The sequence below is a fragment of the Uloborus diversus genome, chromosome 4, assembly GCF_026930045.1.
Source record: "Uloborus diversus isolate 005 chromosome 4, Udiv.v.3.1, whole genome shotgun sequence".
NCBI lineage: Eukaryota > Metazoa > Arthropoda > Arachnida > Araneae > Uloboridae > Uloborus > Uloborus diversus.
In genome coordinates, this window is record NC_072734.1 from 118,420,323 (window position 1) to 118,447,453 (window position 27,131).

Here is a 27,131-nt window from a genome sequence, read left to right on the forward strand (position 1 = left end):
CGGCCATCGGCCATCTTTGAACAATCGGCCAACAATCGGCATCGGCCCATCGGCCAAAAAATGCCATCGGTCGAGCCCTAGCAAATTTCAGACCTGGAAAAGTCTTTCAAATTTGAAATTTTCATTCAGTCACGGAAATGTATTTAAAATCATGGAAAAATGTCTTAGGCAATGAGGAAGCAACAGTAGCTAAAAGAGCATTAGAAATCTAGAATGATATAACAGTATTGCTTATATAAAAGCCATTTAACCTGGAATTTTGAACGATCCTAAAAACAGATCTGAATTTTGAAATCTCATTGTATCCACTTCTGTAGCAGCCGCTCGTCTTTTTCTGCAATGTGATTTTACTGCTTGGACATCACTCATTTTGAAGTTACCATTATTTTCAACACTTCTATTTTGTATTCTGTAGTAGCGAACTTGTACATTCTAGATTTTCCCACGCCCACTCAAAAAACGCAATTCAATTGCATCCTAGTTTGTTTCCATCACTCGTAAAAACTAATGTTGATCAGAGTTTGTTTTAGTTTGTTGAAGGTTTTAGAAAATAAAGATCTTTAGTCAGGCGACAGAATACAGAAATAGAGGAATTCTAATACTCTAAAACAGAAGTGCTCAACATGTGGCCCGCAAAACAAATCCATGCAACCCACTGCTACCTTCAATTTCAGGTATAAAACACTATGTTCTGGAATTTCTGAATCTCTTAAGCATTGAAAACGTGCAAATAAGTAAACAAGTATATTTGAATCCGAAGATTTATTCACTACTAAATGCATTTTAAAAATAAATCTATGGTTTAGAAACATGAATTAACAAAAGAATGGTGCTTTGTACTTTAAAGAACCAAAATGATGTCATGAAAAAGTCTTGGAAAAGTCATGGAATTTTTTCATCTGGATAGAGTAGGAATCCTGTTAAGTGTAGCAATTTCTAGTGTAATAAACACGAGCAATAGAAGAAGTTTACGGGCCACACTGAGAAGAATAAATCGATTAATGGGATAATGCGATAGTGTCTAAGTAATGAATCTATTTATCTTCAGATACATAATAGTTTTCGAGATGTAACATTTGTGTATAAATTCCTGCATTTCTGTAACGAAATCTGATGAGCTTCATTACAATTTGGTCTGTAATAAAAAAATTAAATTATTTGTAATTTAACTAAACATGTCAAGAAATGATTTAGATTGTGACGTTGTGAAGACATATAAGTTATTTACTGCAAATAACAGCTATAACTACGAAGGTTGTACTGTAATATTACTGAACATAGGAATTTCTTATACTCACCTTTTGAGCTATATACACAACTACTGCTACTCCAACTTGCTCTCTTGCATGCGCGCCCCCTTGAATCCAAATGGCTGGTTTCTGTATGTAAGGATTGGTTGTTACCTAGAAAAATATATTTTAAAAAATTACAATTTTTAAGGATGCGATGCTAAGTTGGAATTTGTCACCGATATTCACATTTTATGATCTTTTATTTAGCTTTCAAAATGTTTCAGATACTTTTGCCACACCATGTTACGAAGCAATAACCAAAATCTTGCTTCACTCAGCTCTTGGTGCTAGCAGATTGGTTAGTTCTTTTGGGATTAATGGGCTGAATTTCAAAAGGCTATACTGAACAAAACTGGTGCAATCAATACTTTCATGTTACTTATGCCAGTATACGCAGTTTGTATAACTACAAAATAAATTGAAATATTCCCTCCAAAGCTATAACATAATAGATATCTTCTCTATCCCCCCCCCCCCCCGAAAACAAATCATAAGTTTCATCATAATACACACGGTATCACGCATAAGAATATGCAACAAAAAAATCTCGTTGTGTGGCAGGAACGGTTGTTTTTCTTGCATTGACAGTACGTTGGCAGAAAAAAATGTTTTACAGAATTCATTTGTCTGTAACAACCAAGTGATCGGCGTTGTATTTTTTAAAATTCGACATGCTTATTCAAAAAAAAAAAAAGCAAATAATGTAGAAAAATGCCTAAAAAAGCTGTACTCGGATTTAAAAAAAAACATTGATTACATATAGTTAAGACAATTATTTAACTCAGGGAGAAATATAGTAATTGAAGATTAATTACACAAACCGCTATTTGTTACGCCTAGAGAGTACGGAGTCGGTATTACACTAGTTTAGATATTATATTTAGGTTGTTTATTCACTTATTGTTCTCAATTGAAGAAATAAATGGCTGAGAAAGATGTAAATCTTGATTTTTTAATTTTTTTTTATATAAGCGAAGAATTCTAATTCTATTGAATGATTTCAGCAATTAATTGCAGGTCATTCAACTATTTTGAGAATTAATGCATTAAACTCAAAATGAGGAGTTATTACATACAAAAAGACTGATGCGCAAAATCAGGAAAATGATGCAATATTTAAGGGAAATACATCTTCAAATAAGTCTACCACTTGCCGAAACGAATCTTAGCAGTTCAAGCATATTATGATAGGTAACAATCCGATAACCTCCGATCAGTGTTCCTGGACTGTGGCGCATTATTAAAGTGGCATAGTTCAGTAGTCAAACGTAAACTTAACAAAATGTATTTACTCATTTATGGACAGCTTAATTAGAAAACTTACGGTACTCACCCGCCTTTGGTAGTAGCAGAAATTTAAAAGGTCATTTGGTTCGCCTGTATATTTTCAATAAATGGATGATGAATTTCTCGCCAATTCGCTATGTTAATTTGCTCGTCCACGTTATGGTAATTTACTCCTCCACGTTATGGTAATTTGCTCGTCCATGTTATGATAATTTGCTCGGTAAAATGTTCTTAAAACTGGAATAGAAAAAGAACAAAATCGAATTTTCGAAAAATCGCTGCGAGGTGCACACCCCCATGCTACAATCTAATTTTGTGCCAAATTTCATGAAAATCGGCCGAGCGGTCTAGGCGTTATGCGCGTCGCAGAGATCCAGTCATCCAGACACCTAAACATCCAGACAGAGATCCAGACTTTCGGCTTTATTTTTAGTAAAGAAGATTTGCAAGTTAAATATCGGGGTCTTGATGTTGATCCAAAAAAAAAAAAAAAAAATAGAATATGGAGGGACGGAAAAATTGGTCACACTGCTCCGGAATTTGAAGGCAAGGCTGCGGAGTCGGAGGGAAAATAACCAACTCCGGCACCGATTCCTGGAACTTTAGAGCCTCCGACTCCGACTTCTTTACCCCAAAAACAGTCCAACTCCGACTAAGCAGCTTCGGAAGAATTGGACTCAGAGGGAAAATGATCGACTCCCACTCTTAGAATTTTAAATCCTTCGTCTCCCGCCTCCGACACCCTGTTTCCAAGAGTCTTCACTGACTATCAAAAAAAGTATGATAAAAAGCACTTTTTGGAATAGTTTTGAAAGATTTTGGAAGGTGTTTGAATTTTAAAAAACCACCTCCCGAATGCGGCCCTGAATTTTGTATATATTTTATTAGTTAATTGCTTACCCTTCACAAATTTCCGCATATCCCAAAGGGAACGAGTGCCATCGGTGGAGAACCACTGGTGTAAAGAACATATTTATAGTAATACTTTTAATGATATTGTTACGAGTCCGATGTAACTTCAAACTTTCTTGAAAACGACGATTCCAATCTTAATAAAAACACAATAAGTTTATTTACAAATATTTACAATAGAGCAGGTAACAATTGCAACTCGACGTTAAATCCCGGTTATCACAAATTTGCCATTTCAACTGCGCTTGCGCGCGGACTTTGCTGATTTCGAAACTCTTGCTCAAACTAATGAAAAGCATTTAAATTTGTTAATATGAGATAAGAACAGAAAAAAATTAGAAATTACAAAGCTTTCTTTGATTTAGTTTTTACGCCTCGGTAAAGATTGAGTTTTGCGTCTTAATTATTTATGGATTCGGAGTCTGATTTTTCTATCAAACAAAGGCCCTTTTCAGGGTCAAATTTTTAACTTCAGAAGAGCGTACTCGACCCCTGCAGCATCACTTCCAATACAAAGCCGAACGCTCAACCTAAATACAAATGTATAATACTAAGCTGTTTACGCCTAACGTAAAATATCCGCAAAAGACGGATATTTGTAATATTCCGATCAGTTTTGATGTACATAACGTGTTTTACGTTTACGTTAAATAAATATTTCCAAACCAATAAATATTGAAGTGTAATTTTTCTCTTTTCTTTATAAAGATTATCAGTTATTCATATCCATAGTTTCATATAATGTATCCCGAAATTGCTGTAAAAATACTCTAATCGCATTCATTAATTTGTTGGTACTCTAGCACAACCTAAATATAAACAAGCAACACGAAATCTTAAAACAGAAAGCCCAAAAAGCAAAGTCCGTGCGCAAGCGCAGTTGAAATGGCAAATTTGTGATAACCGGGATTTAACGTCGAGTACAATTGCAAACATCCCGCAATTAATCGAACATCGTTAAACACTGTACATTACTCAGTACACCACGCATTTTAACCCAAGATACGTGAAAAGAACAGTAATTCGAAAATCACAGCGCAAGCGCTAATACATTCACAGACAGCAGTGATAGACGAGACTGAGAACTGATCACGCCTCCATGGCTATTTTATAATCCATTCAGAAATTTCCACAAAATTCGACACGCTTCAATTTATTTCTCGATGTTTTCTTTTTATTCAATTCAAAAACCTTATCAGGGGACCATATACTTACTTCATTCGAATGTTAGGGGGTTGTGTATTCATTATAAGAAACTATTTACAGGTTAAGTTACTACGATAATTTTGGATGAAAATTAATGGAACATACGCCAAATTTAGTCCGATTACAACAAATTAATCATAAAAACAATTACTATTTACAAAATTTGTAACAATATGAATAATCATCATCTAAGAGTAATTAATTACTCACTCGTATTAGAGGCAGTGGTCTTCCTTCATAAGAATACCCAAGGTTCATGAGATATACTCCTTTCGTTACGTTGTAAGCAATATGTGCCAGGTATGCATTGATCTAGAAAAAAGAAAAGAATTTGCATAAAAGTTGCTTGCTACTCGTACTATTTGAATTAAAATAATTATGCTTAAAGCAAAGTGTCTCTACTCTCTCAATGAACAATGTCTTTCAAACGGTTCACTTCAAATCGGTAATCACCGAACGGTGCCAGAAAAAAGAATATATATTCTGAGCATTTAACCAGCGTAAACCAATATTGTAAAAGCTAGAATAGGCATTAACATTATTTACATTTTAAAATTGCTTCTCCATGAATTAAGAACAATGTTTAGTACCAAAACTATTCTTCTCAGCTATTATTAGAAAGAAAAATACAGACTTAAACACTTATGACATATCTCAAAATGTCATAAAATGTTAGTAAAACTATTGAAGAAGATGTTGCCAAAATTTCAGTGAAAAATTACGAGCACTTATTTCCGATGCTACGAGCACTTATTTCCGATGCTACGAGCACTTATTTCCGATGCTACGAGCACTTATTTCCGATGCTATGAGCACTTATTTCCGATGCTATGAGCACTTATTTCCGATGCTATGAGCACTTATTTCCGATGCTATGAGCACTTATTTCCGATGCTATGAACACTTATTCCCGATGCTATGAGCACTTAATTGACTGTGTTGAAAACGTTCACAGTAGTTTTTTTCAAACGCATTTTTCTCGAAAAACCTTTTTTTCAACTGGTGGACATTCTAACTCAAAGAGTTATTGACCAATCGTTCTAAAAATTTGTGTGAGTATTTTTTATTCAATTATACTCTATATGAACCTAACTCTGGGGTGATATTGTTAATACATGTAAAAATATTTTTTTCAATGCAAGAAATGTAAGAAAAAATGGTAGGAAATATGACATTGTAATCAGACAGCTCAAAAACATGCAATTTTTCAATTTATTTAATCACAATTAGGTTCATAATCTTAAGAAATATGTTGATTAGGAGAAAGAAAAAATGCAATGACTACACAGATAAAAATTGTGGCTTCGGTAATGCCCACCAACAAGCTCTGATGGCGACCACCCATAGACAGCAGCTTCTAACTCCCCTATTTCTGTTAGAAATGGCTTGAAAAAAATTGCAAGACGTGCTTCAAAGGACGAATAAAATATTATCCAAGTTCAATAAAAATTCTGATTATTTTTTTTCTATTAAAAAAAACGAAAAACACTGAAATTTCGTCCTCCTAAACTGCCCCCCCCCCCTTAAGACGCTATGCTTAAATAAGTTACTTGAAGAAAAATTAATTTTTACAAGTTGAATGCATGTATTTTGTTTCTACGTTAGTTCTAAGTTGAATTGAAATGTTTTATTGCTTTCAAAAGCATGTTTTCAGAGACCGATTTTTATGTCCTTCATGAAAAATGCGTTCATAATATAAATACGATTAACTGTAAATTTACAGGCAACAGGCTGTGGCTAATGTCACCTCGCTTTAAAAAAATCTGCTCGTACTTTGCGTTTCCCCCCCCCCCCTTCAACAGTACATTATATATTCTCTTAGTTGAAAAGTGATGACGTCTGTAGAATAGAGAAATAAAGAGAAGAATTAAAACAATGCGTCCGATTATTGTTGCTTTCGGATATTATGACTACTATATTGGTTCAATCATCAAAATTCAATTTTCACAAAATTACTTGTGCTTTTAGTATAACTTTTGGTCAATCTAAGAAAAGCAATTTGCTTAAAACTTTGTGTTTTTTAATATCTTCGGTGTTCATAAGTGAAGACGATGAACAAATATAATCACAGCGTTGAGTTGCTAGCTAGACTTACATCTTCAATAGACTGATATTTTCCAAAAAATTCGAACCCTGGAGGAACAGTAATTGGTGCCAGTTTATCTTCTCTGATGAGCCTGAAAAATATTTCTCCAATATAAAAATGAGAGACACTTGGGGAACAAACTATACATAAAATAATTTACAGGTAAAGATGATTTGCAATCATGAGTGTTATGAAAAGAAATGTACAGGAGACCAAAAAGTTTCTAAGACTTAATATGTTACTTTTTCAATTCCGAATAAAGATCATCAGGAACGCTTGAAAGCTACAATCTAGTTTTGCAAACATTTAGGGAAAAGACTATTAAGATAACAACAGTGTGAAAGTGAGCTGCGAATATTCTTAAAATATTTCTCTACATAAGTAAACCAGCATGAAACATTAAGTTTAAATTTTTTGAGTCGGAATGACTACAAAATAAATTTTAGATCAACAATGATATGAAATGCGCTTCCGGCTTCCCATTCTTTGCAAGATAGAAATATCTTACCAGAATGACAGCGGAGAAAAGTGGTCAAGAAATGACAGGAGTTATGTATTTGGCACCTTATCGCAATCCCGGGAATTTTTTTTTTTTTTTTTTTTTTTAAAGCGAAATTTGCGAAAACACTACCGTTTAAAAACCACTTGGCTGAAAGGTAAGCTGTTGCAAGAAGGGAGGAACAACAATTGGAGTTCCATTTTAAGCATTACACAATTTCAATTTATGCATTGGACAGCCCCAATTTAAAAGCTTTCTGGAATTACAAAAATAAATAAATAAATAAATAAATAAATAGTCTTGATATTTCAATAATTAGTTAGTATTTCTATGAAGCCAATTTCAATGACATAATGATACTCATATGTAATTAGTTGTTATATATTGGAGCTCTCTCATGAGCAGAAAATGGAGCGTCCCCTTTCCGCAGGTCTTCACGTCCAGTTGCACCAATTTGAATTACAATCGGAAACCTCAGCATAAACCAAAACCCATCGGATGAGAGAGCAATTTTTCTAAAAACAGCTCTGTACAGTTTTGAGACACAGTAAGCAGTTTTTTTGGAAATAATGAAATCTGTATTTCGTGATATGAAAATAACACAAACGTCATTTGCATACTTTCCAACGTCCTGAATGAGAATTTTGAAGGTGATCTTTAGATCTCTGAGATCCTTTAGGAGAGGCTCCTTCGCAGAGGGCGCCACCAGTACATCCGCAGAATTGTTAACGGCTGTTGATCGGAGCCAAAAATCCAGCTGAAAGCAGGGGAAACGTATTTCATTAAATCTTCCAAAATAATTGTCCGAAATCGTGGATTATTATTAAGCACTTTTATTATACTTAGCCTGATTGTCACGGAGTAATCTGGCCAATGCTTTTGCTTATATCTCAGCAACTAGACCAATTAGAGACTTCGGAATTTTTTTAAATGATTTGCTTAATCCTAAGGTACAACTTAACGCTGTAAAATTAAAATTCTAAAATAAAATATTGGGTGAGTGCAAAAGTTCGTGCGGAGTTGCAATAGATGGCCTTAGAACGGGTGTAACGTGTTGTCATTAATACCATTATCTACGTAAGTCAGATCGTTGGAAAGGTGACGTGAGCAGCTTTCATTCCAATCAAAATAATTTATGCAGATACAAACTGCTTCTAGAAAGATTACTTTTAAAATGAGTGTTGATAAAGTGCATTTACGGCATGTTATGCTTTACAAGTTTCGAAAGGGAATAAACGTTGCAGCAGCCGTAAAAAATATTCAAGACGTTTATCAAGACCAAGCACCAGCTAAACGAACTGTGGAAAAATGGTTTGCAAAATTTCGTTGCGGAGATTTTAAGCTGGAAGACGAGGCACGCTCAGGTGGACCTTCCGACATTGATGACAACGTTTTGCGTTCTTTAGTTCAGAATACTCCGCGAATTTCAACAGAGGAAGTTGCTACAGCACTTAACGTTGACCGATCAACCGCTTTTCGGCGTTTAAAAAAAATCGGATTTGATTTAAAGCTCGATATATGGGTGCTCCATTTGTTGACCGAGAGCAACAAAATCCAGCGAATTTCTGCTGCCGTATCTTCACGCGGGCGGCTCAAAAAACGAGCCGTTTTTGGATCGATTAGTGACGGGCTATGAAAAATGGGTCCTGTACAACAACGTTCAGCGCAAACGCACATGGAAACAGGCAGGTGAACATGGTGACGCAATGGCAAAAAGGTCAGTTTGCACCCGATGAAGGTGATGCTCTGTGTTTGGTGGGATTGCAAGGGTATAATTTATTTTGAGTTTCTCCCCGCCGGCCAAACGATTGATTCCGACAAGTACTGTCGTCAATTAACTAATCTGAACCGAGAAATCAAACAGAAACGTCCGAGTTTGTCAAATCGCATAGGCGTAATCTTTCATCAGGATAACGCTAGACCACACGTTTCAAGACAGACGCTACGCAAACTGAATAGCCTGAAATGGGATATCCTAACTCATCCACTGTATTCTCCTGATATCGTACCATCGGATTATCACTTATTCCGGTCATTGCAATATCATTTAAATAGAAAAAAACTTGACTCTTTGAATGCCTTACAAAACGTCGTGTCTTCGTTCTTCGAATCTAAACCACGCAGTTTTTATGATCGGGGCATCCGTATGCTGCCAGAACGTTGGAAGAAGAATATAGACAACGATGGAGAACATATCATTGATTGAATAAAGAGTTTTGCTTGCTTAATCACTGTATGACTTTCTTTCACAAACTCCGCACGAACTTTTGCACTCACCCGATAATTATTTCGGTTAGGATGCAAAACAGCAAATTTCATGTAATTTCCCCATTAAATGTTTAAACATAAAACCCATTGTTACAAATTTTGTTGCCTTGAGCAGTAATGTTAATAGCAATCATAATGAAAAATTTGAATCAAGGCTTCTCTGAAGCAAGCATGAAATGTATTTAATATCATTACTTCCTTGGGATTTTTATCTTCATCTATGCCCATAATCGATAACGATGACGGGGCTAAGGAAAGAGACATATTAAGATATTTATCGCGAGTAACTTGTATGCTGTGAAACATAAAATAGTTTGGTTAAATTACCAATGTTTCTAATAATTTAGCACACAAATATATCATAAAGAGGAACAAGTATACATTTTTAGGCCCGATTGCTTAAAGTTATAGACACGCATGTAGGATTCGTTTTCTTTTAGTATGGAGCATTTATATGAAAACTTAGGGTGACGTTTCGTGATAGTAACATTATTCTACTTCTGAAATACATTTACACTAAAACGAATAAAATAACAGAATTTTTTAAAAAATACTAAGCACTTTTCATAATGCACTCAAAAGGATAAAATAACTTTTATCGGTCAGAAGGACAGTTTCAGTGTATTCCTGTAGTTTTCAATTATTCCAAGAAAATGACAACACAGACGAAGAAAAGTGCGGCTCAAGTCATTTCAAACCAAACTTTCTCGTTTAAAAAAATATGCATGTTTCAACACTCAAATTTATGATTGAAAGCTAAATAATAAGAAATTCTCTACATGACTTGAGCCGCACTTTTCTTCGTTTGTGGTGTCATTTTCTTGGAATAATTGAAAACTACAGGAATACTGAAACTGTCCTTTCTGACCGAGGAAAGTTATTCTATCCTCTTGAGTGCATTATGAAAAACGCTCAGTATTTTTTAAAAAATTCTGTTATTTCTTGGATGTATTTATTTGGGTTTTCTTCAACAATAAACACTAAATGTAAATAATGAAAAATTCAGCTCAAATATTCAATAGAATTCCCCCCCCCCCCATGTTTAGGTGAATTTGACTGCCATTTTAGAGGACGTGCACTATTGCTGAAGGTATATAATTCTACCTCTTTGGTAAAAGTAAGAAAACTCAAATAAAATGAAATTTCAACTTTCTTTGGGCTAATTATTTTTTAGTTATTCGAGACATATACTTATGCACACACATACGCGCTACGTGCATATCTCACGAAAACAGTCGTCAAAAGGAAATTGAGAATATACAAATACAAATATATACTCACCCCACTCGAAGTATTGGCGTTGAGTTTTAAAAGGTGTTGTAGCTGTGTGTCCGTTTGAGGCGTAATCCGAAATAAGGAATATCTGTAAAGAAAATTTCAGTATAGTGCTTTTCAAAGAAAAGTTATTTAAAACACAGGCAATAAGTTGAGAAAACCGCAAATTTTGCCCTTGAGAATTTACTTGGAAAAACTTAGTAAATAACTAAGTTTGTAACAAAGATAAATATTTGGTAATCTTCCTGTTTAAACCTCGTGAGGATAAAGGAACTGAAAATTGAATCGTTACACATTACATCATTATTGCATTAAATAGAGCAGAGGTCTTCAGTTTGTCGACTCATGGAACCCTGCGAATTATAAGATATTTTCGGGGAGCCCTAATCAAAACCGTAAAAATATATCTTAAAATAAAAAATAACTTAAAGTTGGTAAATATGATGTAAGAGAATTAAATATTCAACATTTTAATTGCAGAAATACAACGTAAAAAGTTATGTAAAATTGCAGTGCATTAATTCGTATTACAGGTGTCACATACCAGTGTACAGTCGACTCCCGCTACAACGCGATTCGACTTACGCGAAATGGCTATAACGCGAGTTTTTCAGGAGCAACGAATTTTAGAGCTAAAGCGAATGTCTCGCTCTCAACACGAAAATATGTGATGCTAAGTTTCGGCTTTGTTATTGGCTACTAAACATTAACTTCATGACAGTGGGTGGAAAGTATCACGAAAATTAGGCATGAGTGAATCTTTCATACGTACAATTAAAAGTCAAGAGAAAGAAATCCGTATAAGTTCAGACCTTAGTTTTAAAATGAAGCTCGCAGAGTAGTGTTTAAGCAAAATGCAAACAATATGAAACTGGAATCTGCTCTTGTACTTTAGATTAGAGAGATCCTGAAAGAAAGGTGTTACCGTAGATGCAAATGTTATAAAAGTAAATGCGAATCTACTGTATTCAAAAATGTAGAATGACGATCAGAGATTGCGCAGCATGAATCATCTTTAATATTTAAGTTATAATTGTAACTAATTGTATCTAATGTATAGTACTTGTACAGTGTAGTGTCTTATTGTTACGACATACTGTACATATCGTACAGTTTTATTTTTATGTCTCTCTCTGTCATTGATCATTGATTTTGTGCATCGTAACAGTATTTTATGTTGAAAAATACAGTTTTCTTAAAAATACGTTAAAAATTCAGCTCTTCATGTAAGAAACGGTAAAATATAGTTAAAAAATGGTCTAAATCAGTTTAAAAGTTGTTTAAAACTGTCCTAAATGCTTAGGTATGAATAATAAAATCATATACGCAACACTTTTCCCCAACGCGAAATTTGGACTTACGCAAGGAGTCTTGGAACGCATCCCTCGCGCAAGTCGGGATCCGACTGTATTACAATGGATGATAGGTTGCGCTTGAATTCTTTTAAATATTAAATCATTGAAGTCTAGCTATTAACAATAGGACTAATTGGTGATCGGCATGCGTGAACTTTTTCTGCTAAGTTGTCAAAATCTAGCAATAAATAATTGCACTAGAGTATGCTTGAGTTCTTTGACTGCACTATCAAAGTCTAATTACAAATATTTGCTCTAATGAGTGACTGGTGTCTGCTTGAATTATATTACTCAACTGTCCAAGTCTTGCTGCTAACAGTTGCACTTTGTGTTTGAATTCCTTCATTAAACTTTCGAAGTCTACAGCGATCATGACGGTTGCAGAGGGGGGCTTATGCGCCCTCTAAAAACTGCTACTGTCAATTATTTTTTTAACAAAATTTGGGCATAAATATCGTTTAAAAACATTTGAACATACCTGTAAGACGTTAATGAATGACTGTTAATAAAACCTTCTTCACTTTAAATTTTTTATAATTTCAATCTGCAATTTATTTGCTTTTAGGACCGTAACCATGCGTTCTGGGTGGAAAATTACCACACGTCTCCCAACGAAAGCGAGGAGTCCGTCTGAGTTTTAAAACAGCAAATCCACTCGAATCTAATTTTCTTTTATTACTTAGTGAATATAAGACGAAAGTAAGCTTTCTTTACGTTAAATAAAAGCTTTGAAGCAAATACGTTTCTTCTAGCCCCTCTCTAAACTGACAGAGATGGACGCCAATGAGTTTAATTGTCAGCAGTCGCATTTTATATTCAATGTTTTTTAAATTGCTTTGTTTGTAAACACTTATTAACTAGGAAGTTTCTTCTTTTTTTTTTGATTTGTGGAAATTTGGTGTTCCTAAGTTTGAAGATTGAACTAGTAATACCAATTAGAAGAGTAATGCTGAAACTGTGGCCTATAGAACTTCTGTAAGGGACTTGGTCGTGGCAGTCAAAAAAGGTATGAATTTCGCAGAGCTGGAAAAAAAAAAAAAAAAAAACTTCAAAATGGTTCTGACATCCTTCTTGCTGATTCTTAGGTAAAATAACACCCTGAATATAAATATGACCACCGTTTTCCCTCATTACGACCTACTTTTGGGAAATGCACCCCCCCCTCCTCATTTTTCGACAGTTTCAGTCATTATTTATTTATTTATTTATTATTATTATGGCTTTTATTTTATTTTATTCATTTATTTTTTTGGCAAGGAGCATTATATTAACCTTTAAATTCTTCTGAGGGAGCTGAAGAAGTGCAAAGTTCAGAAGCATGAACATTTGGAGCAAGTTGGGAGACTCATTGGGGTATCCAATCCCCCTAAAATATTTTTTAAACCACTAAAACCGATCTTTTTTTTTTTTTTTTTCATTTTTGCACATATTTTTTTTGGCGTAAAACTAGAGTATCGAACTTACTCCAAAGTCCTCAATGACCCAAAAAAATTTTCATACAATAAAAAAAATTAAAATATATATTGGAAGCATCGCATGTTGCATAGTTAGAGCCAAATCACAGATCTTGAGTGAAGAACCTTCTCGTATTTTTCAACTTACATTCACAGATATAATTAAGATTAATAATGAACTTACGTATGCTTATAAAGTAGCATTAATGTATTTATTTCTATTTCTGGGGATGCCCCGCCCCCATTATCACTTCTTGTTCTTGCTATAGCGAAAAACAGTGCGGCGGGAATGGGGTTGTTTCCTTCAGTCAAAAGTAGTACTTTTTGTCACTGAAATTGATAGAATAAGCAAAATAAATAAATAAATAACATGGACCCAGAAAATACTTTCACTTTCCCAACAGTTATTTCTTAATTATTTTTTTAAAATGTCCGATTTTTGAAACAATGCGTGGTCTTGATGACGTCACAAATGATGCACTTTGCCGCAACTTTCTACCGCAATTCCACGTTATGATAATCAAGAAGCAAATTAAAATTATGTGTTCTTCGCTTGCTATCAACCATATCGTTGCCAATACACGTGAGTAAAGATGCGAATTAAATATTTTGCTCTGTGAATGGCAGTACAGAACGACATTTCATCATTTGTGATGTCATCGGCAAGAAATGTAAACAATAAAAGCGCACCGATTTAAGTAATTTTTTTTAAATATTGAACTTTAACAAATTATTTAAAAAAGTGTTAGATCCTATACATTTAAGCATGTTCTTTCAGAAAAAAAAAATACTTTTAAAATTTTGGAAACGATCCCATTAGATAGTAGAATCCTTTACCTCTGTTTAAATTGAACAATTTATTAATGACCAGTGTTCGCCCAGTGGTCGAAATTCGACCCTATTCATAAATGAATATTTGAGATAATTTGTATGAATTTAACTATTTCCAACACTTTTATTTCTACTCTTACTCATATTTACTGCATATCTGAAAACATACAATTTTTATATGTACACACAATAACAAACAGTAATAATTTATTCCAATTTTGCTTTTATCTGTTAATCTCAAAATAAATTGATGAAAGGGAATAATTTGGAAATGGGATCGTTTCCGAAATTTTAAAAGGATTTTTTTTTCTCTGAAAGAGCATGCTTAAAAACTTGGTTTTAACCATTTTTTAAATAATTTGAAAAAAAAACTAATATTTTTCAACAATTATTTTAATTGGTGCAAAGATTGAAATTTATTTTTTACTCTTCTGCACATGGCATCAAAAGCGATGAAATGCCATTCACTGATGATATTAGCTCACAGCGCAAATTATCATAACTTGGAAACGCAGTTGACAGCATAACATTTAGCGTGGCAATGGAGTAGCGCCAAAGTAGTACATCACTTGTAACCTCATAAAAACCACGCAATATTTCCAAAATCGAACATTTAAAAAAATCAATAAAAAATAATTCTCGGGAAAATTAAAGTTTTTCTGGCTTCACGTTATTTCTTTTGCTTATTCTATCAATTTCAGTGACTAAAAGTAGTACTTCTGACTGAAGAAAACAAAGCCATTGAGAAATTGCTGTGGCGTCAAACTCTTGGCTTGAATAATTTTATTTTGGATACCATGTTGCTTTGTGATAACCCTATGCAAATAGATATTTCCCAACTATTTGTTTACGTATGCAAAGGAAAAATATTTTTCGCGCTGGCATTGGAAATAAAAATTTGACGCCAGTGGATAAAAATCGCAAATTATCCAATTTTCGAAATCAGACAGTATTACTTATAAAACGTCTACTATTACTGAGTGAATTGCTTCTTCGTCATTAGAAATATAAATTTCCAAGTATCAAATGAACGAACTCTACTCGTAGCAACTGTCCATTCGAAAGCACTGGACGTCGCTATAATAGTTCATCTTTTAAAATAAAAGATCGTCTTTGAGATTTGTTTATTAGTACAGTAAAATTAGGCCAAAAAATGGCAAAACCCAAACATCCAAAAAAAAAAAAAAGGTGAAACCTGTTGCAAATTACTTCTTAACCTTCCAGCAAGAAGGGGTAAAAAGTCCCTAAGGGGGGGGGGGGGGGGCGAAATAATCCTCTATTTAAATAAAAATAATTTCTATTACTTAAAAAAAATTCTCAAACCTCGCAGAAACCACTCTATAATAGTAAAATAATAAACTCTCACAGAAAAAAATTCTAATTAATAGGGGTGCACATGCGGGGGGTGGGGGTGGGGAGGGGGGTATGGAGCAATTTTGCGTCATTGGAATTTTTAAGGTAGTTTTTTCAAGGGGTATTTCTTTCTTTTTTGAGGGCTTTTATTCTGGATGGGTACTCCTTTACACCTAAGGGGTACGCCATCGCTTTTTTTTTGGGGGGGAACCCTGAATTTAACAATCTAAAATCAACTATTGCAGTGAAGTTCACGAAAAAGTTTCCCTGATTTAAACTTTTCCGAAGTACAAAATGCTACACAATGATATGGTAATGTCAGAATGATAATTCTAAAAGATCTAAGCGAGCTCAGTAACCAAATTATTTGTGACTGAGTTATTAAACTGTTTAGAGCGCTGGAAAACAAAATTCCTGTGCAACATAAAAAGGTCCAAATTGACCAAAGTTTCCCTACTTCTTCTTGATTAAATTACTTCAACTTTTCTACAATCTTTTGCCATCACCGTAAAGGGGGACAAACCGAAATTGCCAATAGTGAAACGGGCAATGCTGCAATTTTGCACCCTATAAGTCGGTGGAGGTTCTCATTTGCAAACACCAAGCTACCTCTCTTTTACGCAGCTGGTTATGTGAATTATGTTAAATATACGGACTTATACTTGCAACACTATCTGAAACTTTTGAGTACATTATGCGATAAAAAAAAATTTGATCACATCAAACATTAGCTAAAACATCAGCTATCCAACGATCTAACGCAGTGACAAATTTAGATGGTCGAGATCCTGTAGTGATTCAACGATAGAACAAATCTTGATGAGAGCAATGAGCAATACAACAATAGAATGCTAAATATTCACACCTTTTTGTCTCCCAGTTTAGAAAATCACAATCCGTTTCTAAAACCCCCAGAAGTTTCTTCCCTCTCAAGTTGGTTGTGGTATTGCTCGCTGATGATAAGGTGAGTTGCGATGAGACCTTTAACGTTCGGGTAGTAACATCAAAAAATATTGAAGGAAAACGATTTTGAGGCTTTTTTTTTTTGTAAAGGAGGTAAGCAGTTATGTCTTTAGCTTTTATTACGAGAGTAGTTACTATCTGTAAAGATGTGTAAGCCAAAACCATCTTTTACACTGAATGGTATGAAACAGATCCTCCATCAATATTCGATGAATCTGGTTTCAGAAGGAAAGAAATCCTGTATCGTTAAAGTACTATTATCTGAAGCAAAAAGTTCATCCATCATCACAGAACGAACAGCTGGTGTCATATATGAGGCAGTGAGAAGCAAAGGGATGTAAGCGGACATTTTCAAGTTTTGAATAAAACGTGTTTAAAGATAAGATCCTAGGTAGGCTTTCATTGATTTTCTTTTCTAAATCATGCTGTATAGAAGCAACTACCAAGTCTACTAGTACCATATCTTGCCCCAAGATAGAGGAGAGGTTCACCAACCATTATTTGTACTGGTTATCTCTAAATTTTTAATTTTGCCACTTACATCCCTTTGCTTCTTACTGCCTCATATATAATAGATGGAAGATACCTGCTTGATCATATTTTTGGTAATGATCTGTAAGCTTCAAGGAAATATGCCAGCAATGCAGTGTATAGGTCACTTGTAAGTATGGGAAAGATAGTGTCATTTTTGGTGGGTGCAAAGAAAGCACCACAGAAATATAATCTGCGTCCTATTGCAACAGCCAAGCCTTCTGCTCTAGAAGACTTTCTGCGTCTCAAATCTTGTGCTTACTTTGAGGGGTTCATTGGATATAGTGAATGTTTGAAAAGTCTGAAAGTGGACTGAAATGCTCAGTTATATGCACAAACTGTGTTAGACATAGCTGCAACAATAACGATTTTGCTGAGGATCTAGATTCCAAAAAACATCTTGATAACGAAGACTCTTTGTCACAAGCTTAGGAGAAATCATTTGAAAGCAAAAAAAACAGTTCAGCGTAATTTATCTGGCCATTTAATCAAATGTGCACCATCAGAGGGGGTGGGGGGGGGGAGATAATATTTTTAATATATAATTTCGTTTTGGGAGGTGAGCTACTGTTCTTATGGGGTGGACAGTCCTGATTTAATATATTTTTGATTTGCATGAAATAATATTTCTACTTGAAATAAAGGGGGGGGGGGGTTGAGGATTTATTTTATTTGGCGGAGGGGGGGGGGTGCTGTAGCTTTGAGAGGAGGTGCACCATAGTTCTTGGTGGATGGACACACTTGATTTCTAACTATAACTTAGCATACAAAAATGTTTCTATATGAAATGTTTTACGGAGATAGGGGGGCTCTGTAGCATTGATGGGTTATGTCATCCCTTTTGGGGTCAAAAACCTATAATTTCATGCTTTTAAATTTAGTATAACATAATATTCTCACTTTAAATTTACTCTAAAAATTCTCTAAAAATACCCAAAAACAGCAATTTTTAGATCCCCCCCCCCCCCATTCCAAAACCCGACGCACAATGGGGTGAGACTTTTTACCTATTCTTATTGGGAGGGTAATAAACAATTTGCACCAGGTTTAGCTTTTTTTTTGGATGTTTAGGTCCAACTCCTATTTTTACTGTACTATATGGTTGGGCGGTGCATAACTGATGTCACACTTTTCAACATTTTCAACCCTCCCCCCCCTGTGTCACAAAGTTTCGCACTTCACCATACCCCGTTTGTCACATGTCACGTTGTTTTTCATTAAACGTTCTTATAAAAAAAAGGCTTGTTATCTCATTCTTCCCATTGTAGATCCTCTTGTCATTTCCTTCCTCTCTCTTGTCACAAACTGTTACTATTTCGTGAACCCCACCTTAAAGCTGGACTTCATTCGTGGACAGCCCCTGTTAGGTTAGTTTATATCACAAAACATCATTTGATATAATGAGTGGAATATACTTTGCATTATATGATGATTTCTTGATGTGAGAATAAATGTGATTTTAAAGTCAGCTTCGAGGCTCAATGTTTCTAAAACTATTAAGGGATCAAATATGAAAATTTTACCACATATTTACTGCTATATGAAGGTTATACAGTTAAATTTTCATAGATTTTCGTTCAGTCTCTTTTCGGATATTGAGTCTTAAATTTAGCATGTTTCTATAAGACGGCAAGTTTGACTAATTACGTAAAAAAAAAAAAAAAGAAATGGACTTGCTTCAGACGTTTCATACTGCTTCTGAGAATAGTTCTATAAGATATCTATTTATGTGGAAAAAAGTAAGAGTGAGTCTTACTTCCTTCTACTAATATTTTTATGCTAAAAATGTGAAATTTTATGCGGAAACTCTTATTTTTAAATCAATGAATGTTACACATATTTGTTAAAACTTATCAGAAAAAAAAAATCTATCCTAGAAATTTAGGTCACTTTCCGCTTAGTCTAATGGTTTTTAAATTATTTTGATACATTCATAAATAAAAAAATTCTAAGAGTTTTTGTAAAGTATTATTTTCATGAAAAGTCTACTCCGCAGCTACTGAAAAGTGGTTGCCAAAAAAGATTTTGAAGGTTTAAGAATTTTTAAACCACTGTTTCAAACTCCCAATATAAGTTAAATAACAGGCAAAAAATTTTAAAAATCAAAAATAGTGAGCAACATTTTTTTCTTTTCTTGTATGATTTCACATGGATTAACCCATATTTTATTCCTAGAAATCAGTTTAAAATATTAAAAAATTAGGTTTGAAACAATTTGCGATTTTAGAAGAGAACATTGATCAGGTACTAGAAAGTAGTATGGGTATACGGGAAAGCAGGCTCGTTTAGTTCTTGACAGAACTTCTTGTTTAAAGATAAGAATTAAGCTTTCAGTCTGTTTACTGTACTCTGAGAGAAGGAAGATAGAAAAGTTTGATAAATATTGCAGCAAAGGAAAAGGTTAAACTTTATTTTCTTCAAAAAAGGGTATTATGTAATCTAACTCCAGCATTTTAACAAAAAACACTAAAATATTTACTTACCCATCGTAAGAAGTATTAATTTCGACTGCATGGACTGAGTTAATTACGACAAGCAGACAAATAACTCCTAAACCCGTTGGAATCATGACGGACATACTAGCTCTCGTGGTTATGGAAACAATAATCTACAAGAACTTTACTTTTTTACTCACTAGACTTCTATTTTCCCTGAGCATTCCACTGACTAATATGCGTTTAGAGGAAGTTTAAATATACTGATGAAAAACACTACCTTCATTTGCTCCCTTTCGCACCAGTTGGATATTTGAAACTGATGATTCGATCAATAGAATGAACGTACGTGTTACCATGTGTTCTGTGAACAAGGCCAAACAGGTGCAATCAGACAACTTTTTTGCGGTATTGCATTTTCAGACGAATTCATTATCACTGACAATAAAAATCTAGATTTTAAAGCAAAGCACCGCAGACGAGTGCGTCAAAGCAGATATAATTATGTCTAACCGAAAGAGACTTTCTAAAACTTGACACTTCTGGAACATTCTTTTTTAAACAATGCCATAATTTCACAAAACTTGTACGTGAGAGATTTAATAGAAACTTGCGTAAGCACCCGCAATTTTAAACAATAAGAGAAAATAATAAAACGTGTGACGCTCTAATTTGCACTAAACTGTTAATCGTTTTAGTAACAGAAGCGATATCAAACACAAAATCTTTTGTGATCATAGTGAACGGTTTGTGGAATTCATTCTCGGACCGATAACAATGTGACGTCAAACTCTTGATCACGATTCGAAATGTCCATAAAAAACTTCCTGAACTCTGGACTACTGGACAGTGTTGGGCAGTAACTATTTGCCATTTTCAGTATTTTTTTGATAACAAAAAACAGCGGCGTACCTAGCATGGGTGACACCCGGAGCGGTAGTTTGTGTTTCCACCTCCCCCCCCCCCCAATGCAAAAAAAAAGGAGTTTAATATTCTACGGAAGCAGGAAATCCATATAATATTCAGTCTAAGTCCTTGCAATATGAACCTAATCCTGAGTATAGTATTCACTCCATGATGCGGTGTGGAAGAGAGGGGGTTCCCCCCATTTTTTTAAAAAAATTTGTAGTCCTAAAAATGCCCTTTAGCTTCATATTTTTCAGAAACTTGCAATCCTACTTTGGATGTCATCCCCCAGACGGATGACACCAGGGAAGACGCCCCCGTAGTGACGCCTCTGCATAAAATAAAAAGCCGATTCTATAGTTTTATTTTTCCCCTAGAAATTGCTGGATTATCATTTGGAACATCGGAATGAAAATGCTTATAATTGTTACTCAATTGTAAAATCTAATGGTAATTTCTTGTACCCTAAGTAAGCAATGAAAAACAGAAGCTCCATAGTTAAGCAGATTACTACACAGCAGCCTCTTGTTATTATCGCGCTTATCGTGAGACTCCAAAAAAACTGCGAAATATTCGAAAACGTGATCTAATAGAGGTCATTTAAAATGGGATCGTTTCCAAAATTTTAAAAGTATTTTTTTTTTCTGAAAGAACATGCTTAAATGTATAGGATCTAACACTTTTTTAAATAATTTGTTAAAGTTCAATATTTAAAAAAAATTACTTAAATCGGTGCGCTTTTATTGTTTACATTTCTTGCCGATGACATCACAAATGATGAAATGTCGTTCTGTACTGCCATTCACAGAGCAAAATATTTAATTCGCATCTTTACTCACGTGTATTGGCAACGGTATGGTTGATAGCAAGCGTAGAGCGCAATTTTAATTCGCTTCTTGATTATCATAACGTGGAAACGCGGTACAAAGATGCGCCAAACAGCATCATTTGTGACGGGTCCATGTTACTTTTTTTGCTTATTCTATCAATTTCAGTGACTAAAAGTTTTAAAAAAATATTAAACAAATTATTTGAAAAACGGTCAGATCCCACGTTTTTACGCATGCTCTTTCAGAAAAAAATACTTCTAACATTTTGGAAACGACCCCATTGGCAGTAGTAACTCACTTCAGCCCAATTCCAAAAAGAAAACGATTAGAAAATGTGGTGTTTCTTCACTGGTTGAGGTGCTCGTTCACTGGGTCGGGGCAGTTTTTTTCATTTCAACTTCCCAAAACGTTAAGAAATGGACAGAATTCCCCTTTTCTTTTTAAAATGTGCAAAAATTCATTATATTTAGATCTAAAATCTCATAATTCAAATGAACATGAAACACCGGCGGACCTCGTGGTAGCTGTTCATAACCTTCCACCACTTCTTTGTAAATTCCAAGTGGCTCATAAAATTCACCCTGATAACACCAGATGGTTGCACTGTATTCATTAGGTGTCCCGAAAAAAAAATAAAAGTTGGAATCTCGATATGCAATACCCCCCAAAAGCAGTGTATTGGTCAGAGATAGATAAAAATATAAAGTATCTGCGTACTCAACTCAAAAGTATCTGAAAGCTTATCATTGTCTATCACGTAAAAAAAGGGGCGGGGATTGTCCGGATTCCATAGGAAAAAAAAAAGAAAGAAAAAACATTTTTAATCAAAAGAAATAAATACTTGCAGGCATACGTTTTGAGGTTACAAGGAACTAATTTTCATGCCAATTATCTGAGCCTATAAATGCAAAGACCTACTGTCCAACCACGGATTGCATAGAATTTTCAAACGTCCAGATAAAACGAATCTACCTGACTGAGAGGGAAAAGTAAAATATTGATGCGCGTATTCCACTCATCTGAATGAGACTCTGCGGCAAAGTGCATCATTTGTGATGTCATCCAGACCACGCCTTGTTTCAAACATCGGACATTTCAAAAAATTAACTAAGAGATAACTGTTGAGAAAATGAAAGTATATTCTGGGTCCATGTTTTTTTTTTTTTGCTTATTTTATCAATTTCAGTGATAAAAAGTACTACTTTTGACTGAAGGAAACAACCCCATTGGAAACAATTAATATTAAAATTTGTAACTGTTTCTGAACCTTATAGATATTTTAATATCTGAATTTTCTTTAACTATGGGACATCTAATTTTCTAGATTTTTAAAATAAATTCAACATATGATGTTTTTTCTTATAAAATATCCCTTATTTGTGTTTCACGTACGAAATACGTTACGTTGAAATTTGTTGCACACATATGAAATAAAAATACCCGCTTCTTATTTTTTACTGTGATTTGTATTTTATGCTTTGTGTCTATATTTTTGGGGCAGGATGTATGATTCGGTATAAAAACTTTTTCGTATGGTTTATGTTAAAAAATCTGTAGCCTGGGAAGTCATTTTGAAAAACGCAGCCATCTAGAATTAAAATCGTTTTTGGGGGTACATTTGGGTCTTAATTTCATTGGAAAGTCATAAACAGCATTCTTACCAAGTGGCATGTTCTTATAAACATTTGCAGTTTTTCATTGATCTTTGTTGTGTAGCTCCCAGGGCGGTAACCAGAAAATAATTTCGGGGAGGGTTTAAAAATTTTCATGCGGAGCTTCGCGGAAGATAGTGGGGATTACACCCATTTTTGAAAGCCTTGACTCACTGAATGTCAAATCAAACTTTTCGGGGGGGGGGGGGGGGTTGAACCCTCCCCTTGTATACGGCCCTGGTGGCTCCCCAACTATTATTGGTTATTATGGTGTTAACCACTCCCCATCCAATCTATATATAGGAACTTTCCGTAAGAAAGATAAACTGAAACTTGCACGAACAGTACCACCTGCAGGTTTGTAAACATTGAAGGTGAATCCCCCTTCATGCTGAGAAAGACATGTCGTTCGAATCTCTCACTTTCTGAAGGAATAAGAATTCGAAGCTAGTAGATTAACGACTTACAGTGACCTTCGTCTGTCATCAAGAAAGTTAAGAAGTGCATAGCCCTGTATTTTTGCAAGCCTCTAAGACTGTAGTTGAACTGCTTTTTAGATAAATTTACCAACATTTCTGACGGCAATAAAAACGTTAATTCTTTTTTAAATTTTCCGTCTGAAACTGCTTCACCGCTAAATGCGTAGAAGGAAGATTTCCACTTGAACGAATTAGATGAACTATTAATCACGTGCATTTAGATGAGCGACAGACAACTGTGAAGGAAGAGGTAATTTATTTTTTATGTAAAACGTTTTACTTACTGAAATCTTACCAATATTTAATATGAGAGAAAGAGGTGCAAGTCTGTTTTTTTGGTTTGCCAGTGTCACTTGTCTTTTTGGTTTGTCAGTGTTCTGGCATTGGATGCTATTGTATCATAAAGTCATTGCAGAGAACCAATTCTACATAAAATCTTTAAATCATAAGCATGAATGTGAAAAAGAAAAAATGAGTCTCCTTGAGATCATAACTTTGCGTATTCAGCTATTATTTTCTGAAAAGGCTAATTGCAAAAAATATTATGAAGCAATTTTAGCGAACGCACATTGGAAAGTAGATTTGATCCAAGCGGTTTGTGACGCACTATTTACTTGTTTACTGCACCCATTGATAGTTTTGTCAAGAGTTCTTAATGAATGCCTAAAATCTATATTCTTTGAACTTTCAGTTTTTCAGTCATTGTTTGTCTGCCTTCTTTTACTTTTTATAGTAATAGTGATTGGTAATTACAGATTTTCATTTATGTTTTTGAAAATAGAACCGAGTGTAGTAATAACGGAGAATAGTCAACTCCATGATAGTAAAACATGGATTTCTTCATTTTTTAAGAAAATATTTGACATAGTAATTTTCCTAACTAATACGATCTGTAAGATTAGTAAACAGAAATTTCGAAAAGGATTTAAAGAGTGCGCTCCAGGGTTCACTTTTTTTCCAGAAGCTCCAATGTCCAAAGACGCAGCAAAATCATCAGATAAGGGAAGAAGAAAACTCACTAGCACCTGCTCTGATGAGTGTACCTATAAGCAGAATACATATAAAGCAGAACATTCAGAGTTAGAAAATTCAAACCATTTTAGAAACCCTAGGAATAATAAATGTACGACAAATAAAACACTAGCTCAAAGAAGTACAAAACTAACTAGCACCTGCTCCGATAACGGCACCAGTCAGGCTTTTCCAGACAAAACAGTACGTTCAGAGTTAAAGAAAACAAACCATGTCAGACATGCAATGAACTGTAAAAGTTCAATAAATGAAACACCGAAAACAGTGGTGTTAGTGAAAGTACCGCCTTTAAAATCAGATTCTTCTACCACAGTTGCAATCAGCAGAAATGCAACAAAATCATTAGATCGTGGGATTAGGAGATACACTAGCACCTACTCTGATGACAGCGCCAGTCAATCTTTTCCAGCCAACACAGTACGTTCAGAGTTAAAGGAAACAAACCATGTCAGAGATGCCATGAACTATAAAAGTACAACAAATGAAACACCGAAAACAGTGATGTTAGGTAAAGTACTTCCTTTAGAATCAGATTCTTCTACGACAGTTTCAATCAGCAGAGATGCAACAAAATCATTAGGTCGTGGAATTAGGAGATACACTAGCACCTGCTCTGACGACAGCACCAGTCAGTCTTTTCCAGCCAACACAGTACGTTCAGAGTTGAAGGATACAAACCATTTCAGAGATGCATTGAACCATAAACATACCATAAATGAAACACCGAAAACAGTGATATTAGCTAAAATACTGCCTTTAGAATCAGAATCTTCAATGACATTTCCAATCAGCCAAGATATAACAAAATCATTCGGTCGTGGAATTTGGAGACACACTTGCACCTGCATCGATGACAGAACCAGACAGCCTTTTTCAGCCAACACAATACGTTCAGAGTTAAAGGAAACAAACAATTTCAGAGATGGAATGAACCATAAACATAGAATAAATGAAACACAAAAAACAGTTATGTTAGCTAAAGTACCACCTATAGAATCAGATTCTTCCATAACAGTTTCAATCAGCAGAGATGCAACAAAATCATTAGGTCGTGAAATTAGGAGATATACTAGCACCTGCTCTGCTGAAAGCGCCAGTCAGTCTTTTCCAGCCAACACAGTACGTTCAGAGTTGAAGGATACAAACCATTTCAGAGATGCATTGAACCATAAACATACCATAAACGAAACATCGAAAACAGTGATATTAGCTAAAGTACTGCCTTTAGAATCAGATTCTTCAATGACAGTTCCAATCAGCAGAGATGCAACAAAATCATTGGGACATGGAATTAGGAGATACACTAGCACCTGCTCCTATGACAGCACCAGTCAGTCTTTTCCAGCCAACACAGTACATTCAGAGTTAAAGGAAACAAACCATTTCAGAGATGCAATGAACCATATAAATACAATAAATGAAATACCAAAAATAGTGGTGTTAGCCAAAGTACCACCTTTAGAATCAGATTCTACAACAGTTCCAAACAGCAGAGTTGGAACAAAATCATTAGGCCGTGGAATTATGAGATACACTACCACATGCTTTGATCGCAGCACCAAATATCCAATTCCAGCCAAAGCAGTACATTCACAGTTAGAGAATAGAAGTTGCGTCAAACGGAAATAATATGCAATGAGAAATAAAAATCAGGGCTGCGAAATGGAGGAGATAACAATCGGCTCCAGCACCAAGAACTTTAACAGCTTTCAATTCCAAATCCAGGACATTTAGGGCCTTTGGCTCTGATTCCGGCTCCTTTGCCCCAAAACCACTTCTACTCCAAAAATTGTAGAGTCTTCTATTCTAAATCCAGGAAATTTTAGAGTCCCCACAGCAGGGCATAATCGGAGCTCAGCTCCTGAACTTTTTTTGGAATTGAGAATAGAATTTATGAGAATTTTAACATTTTAGAAAATTTCAGACAATTTACATGTTTGCAGCAGAGGGCAAAAGGAGTATTTGCGGTTTAAAGTTTTGGGTCTCCATGTATTTGATTCATATGCAACTTTTTTTGAATTTTTTAAAAAAATATTTCCTATTGACAAATGATCATAAAACATTGTATTTGGGTGGAATATGTGACAAAGAACTACTTGGTGACCTTTACTCAATTCGATAAAAAGTGCAGATACGACTTTTGTGCTTAGCACGGCAGTATAAATCTCATGCACTTATTTTGTCAGAAATTAAAACTTACCAGTCATTGCAGATTAAACTCTGAGGGAAAATGACAGACTCCAACAGTAACTTTGATTCCCTTCATGTTTTATTATGTATTATTTATCTTTTTATAACCAAATTAAGGTTATAATGAAACTTATTTGCTCCATTTGACTTTGCTATTAATGGGTACAATGTATACATATATTGCAGGAATATGGATAAAATAGGGAATTATTTTGTAAAAAATGAAATAAAACTGCAATAATATAATTTTTTTAAATTCATATAAAGTGAACATAAAATGCAATTATATTCAGGA

At 34.6% G+C, this 27,131-nt stretch overlaps 1 protein-coding gene across 1 annotated transcript in view; it reads right to left on the bottom strand.

Annotated features, from left to right (window-relative positions):
* LOC129220118 (carboxypeptidase B-like) overlaps positions 1-20,030 on the bottom strand; it is a 36,434-nt gene extending 16,404 nt beyond the window's left edge. The window contains exons 1-6 of the mRNA XM_054854461.1: positions 19,796-20,030; positions 10,832-10,913; positions 7,903-8,039; positions 6,793-6,874; positions 4,908-5,009; positions 1,299-1,403 (exon numbers count right to left, since the gene is read on the bottom strand). Coding sequence (XP_054710436.1) covers positions 1,299-1,403; positions 4,908-5,009; positions 6,793-6,874; positions 7,903-8,039; positions 10,832-10,913; positions 19,796-19,890 — 603 coding nt within the window. The 5' untranslated portion in view covers positions 19,891-20,030. The remainder of the gene's footprint in view (positions 1-1,298; positions 1,404-4,907; positions 5,010-6,792; positions 6,875-7,902; positions 8,040-10,831; positions 10,914-19,795) is intronic.
* Between the last annotated feature and the right edge of the window lie 7,101 nt (positions 20,031-27,131).